Below are 3,029 nucleotides of genomic sequence, written 5' to 3'. Positions count from 1 at the left end.
ATGTCCCCACACCTATCACTTTTATTTACACAAATATATTATCCTTAAAAGGTTCGCATGCGTTTGTAATACTTTAATATACAATTCTTAATTAATTAATTAAGTAAAACGCGTTTATAAATGTCTTCACAAACGTTTGCACATTTTACAAACAAGCAGAAATAACAATGGTTGACAGTAACACAAAATGTATGCTACCATACGTTAAAAAAATACACCACAAATAAGTGCGTATAATTAGGGGGTATAGGTGTAAAATACGTACATTGCTTTTATTAAAAATAATAATATTAGGATCGATAATGGTCTTAATCCTGATCATATCGGTATAATTTTTTTCGGGTGGAAATAATATTTACTGGTGTTATTGTAGTTCAAAGTACACAAATGTAGAAAAAGCACATCGATATTTTGATAATGAAAATTTTTAATAAAAAATCACGATTTTTTATTAAAAATTTTTGCCTGCGACGATTTTTCCATAAAAATCAATACTTCGATTTTTTATTAAAAATTTTCGCCTGCGGCGCTTTATCCATAAAAATCAATACTTCGATAAAAATTTTTGCCTGCGACGATTTTTCCATAAAAATCAATACTTCGATTTTTTATTAAAAATTTTTGCCTGCGCCGCTTTTTCCATAAAAATCAATACTTCTGTAAATAATGAAAATTTTTAATAAAAAATCGCGATTTTTTATTAAAATTTTCGCCTGCGGCGCTTTTTCCATAAGAATCAATATTTCGATAAATAACGAAAATTTTTAATAAAAAATCGCGCGATTTTTTATACAAAATTTTCGCCCGCGGCGCTTTTTCCATAAAAATCAATACTTCGATAAATAAAGAAAATTTTTAATAAAAAATCGCGCGATAAAAATCATAAATCATAAATCCCATAAAAATCAATACTTCGATAAATAACTAAGTTAACATTTTTATTACAAAATCTCTCCATTTTAGACTGAATCACTTTTTTTTTATCAATACATCGATATTTAATTTAAAAAAATTAATTACAATGCCCGTTTTTATTGTTCCTCGTTTTCAGTGCTTTTTTTTGGCATTTTTTGTTTGTGTGGCAGCACCCGCATTACCCGCATTGGTTTACGAAGCAAAAAGTGAGGTTGAAGTTGACATTTTTTGCCACTTAAAATTCAATTTTCATAAAAACTATAAGCCTCCTGAGGGTGGGGTTTTCAGATTTACAATCACAAAAAGCCGCTCTAAACCCCCTTATTTTTTTTTTAATAGCCGCGTTCCGTATTGGAAAATTTTCCCAATTTTGGAAATTGATTCCTTTAAAATATGTATTTCTTGTTTCGCACCGTGAAACAGTTATTGTAATACATTTTTCTTAGTTCACTTGTTTATACAGTTAATATGTGCATACGATAGTACCGTGTCAACGGTACACTTTCACATTTCCATTTGATCGCAATTTTATTTCTTTATGTCCACGTGTATTACTTGAAGAAAGTAATTTTTATTTAATAGTATTATATTCCCTTGATTCAAAATTTTGATTTATATTTAATGAAGCTTAATTTAAAGCTGTATGTTATTTTTAATGAAACGACATCATTTTTGTGTATTTTAATCTAACATTTGGTTTATAAAAACTCGACAGGTCAGCGCGACCATACTCGTCGAGGAGCCATTTTGAGCCGACTGGAAATAATTACTGGTGTTATTGAATTTCAAAGTAGAGAAACGTAGGTATTCTGCACTTATTCCCAAATTTTGTTATTATATACCTGAACTAATCAATTCCTTTTGAATGGATTTCCATTGTCGATAGGAAATAAGTTTCGGGTCTACTCCAACATCACTTCCTTTAGGCAAATTGTTGGAGAGCCATTTACCAACAGATGGCGTTTCCGGAATACCATCCCTCATAAGTTCCCAGTTTGTATTCATCTGTTTTTCTGCTTGTTGGTAGTATCTTCCATCCGTCCACATTAAAGCCCTGTTTAGCGTAACTACTGCTGTTCCGGACGATCCATCAAAACCACTTACGAAAGTCCTTCTCGCATCGTGTTGGCAAATATATTCATTTTGATGGGCATCGTCAGTTGGAATAATATAAGCCTGTAAATTATGAGGCTCACATTGCTTCATAAGAGATCGTAATTTTTTTAGAACTTCGTTACACACATCCATTTCTTCAACTATTTCGTTAAAAGCAGTCCTATTTGAAGTATATATATATACTTTAATCTCCTAAATAAAATACAAATAGAGATTATTCCAGATAATTATTCCCGATAAGATTCACGTACTCAATAGTAATAGGCATGGGTAACACTGCGCTGCGCGGCGCAATTGCGTTAACACCGTATCCGGAGTTGCCGCGCCAATACCAGTATATGGAAAGCGCTAGCGCCATTAACACCAAGCAATACATGAAGCACACACACCATTCACCTTTACTCTATGGAAATTTACACCTACTTTGTTTTTGCTTTTGTGTGTTGAGAACGCAAATTTAAAGCTTTTACTCAAGAATGATAGAATATCGTGGCATTTACTACATCCCTAGCAATTAAATTCAGTTGGCGGTACAAGCGTTGCTTAGCGTGCAAGCGCTCAGCGAAAATTATAGAAATAATAGACATGACACCACTGTACTGCACTGTATGACGATGGGTACTGTGGTGACACTCAGATGGTGCCGTGTTCAATTCAGTACATTGCGCTATTGTGCTGGGTTAGTGCGCTGACACCACAGGTGGCGCTGGCGTTATTGAGCTAGCGCCAAAAAATTGCGCATGACCCATGGCTAAATAGTAATGAGCTGAAGTAGGGACACGAATTTCGATACGATACGATACCATATCGATACTTTTGGCATTCGATACCGATATTTTCTACTCGATAGTTTTAAANCTGCAGATAAACAGAGTTTTCTGGTAAAAAAATATTGATTGTTAACTATTATATACCATTTCTACGAAAAGTGGTTTTTCCCTTATATAAAATACATGGAAAACATTTGGGCGCTTTGAGCGAACTTTAAATATTTTTTG

General features: G+C 33.1%; 1 protein-coding gene across 1 annotated transcript; it reads right to left on the bottom strand.

Annotated features, from left to right (window-relative positions):
* Positions 1-958: 958 nt before the first annotated feature.
* On the bottom strand, positions 959-2,309 carry LOC108362579 (xaa-Pro aminopeptidase 1-like). Its single transcript, XM_017615611.1, has 2 exons — positions 1,758-2,309; positions 959-1,671 (listed from the first exon to the last, which is right to left on the bottom strand). The coding sequence occupies exons 1-2, from the start codon at positions 2,161-2,163 to the stop codon at positions 1,568-1,570; spliced, it is 510 nt and encodes a 169-aa protein (XP_017471100.1). The 5' UTR covers positions 2,164-2,309; the 3' UTR covers positions 959-1,567.
* Between the last annotated feature and the right edge of the window lie 720 nt (positions 2,310-3,029).

The sequence above is a fragment of the Rhagoletis zephyria genome, unplaced genomic scaffold (assembly GCF_001687245.7).
Source record: "Rhagoletis zephyria isolate East Lansing unplaced genomic scaffold, Rhagoletis_zephyria_1.1 Rzeph_scaffold_01041, whole genome shotgun sequence".
Taxonomy (NCBI): Eukaryota; Metazoa; Arthropoda; class Insecta; order Diptera; family Tephritidae; genus Rhagoletis; species Rhagoletis zephyria.
Note: the sequence above shows the minus strand (reverse complement) of the source record. Positions and strands in the feature narration are given on the sequence as shown.

Bases quoted from the DNA above. Each gene is read 5' to 3' on its own strand.
- LOC108362579 (XM_017615611.1), bottom strand. From the start codon at position 2,163: ATGGATGTGTGTAACGAAGTTCTAAAAAAATTACGATCTCTTATGAAG. The intron at 1,672-1,757 runs GTATATAATAAC...AATTATTTCCAG, and splicing joins AAAGGAATTGATTAGTTCAG to TCGGCTCAAAATGGCTCCTC.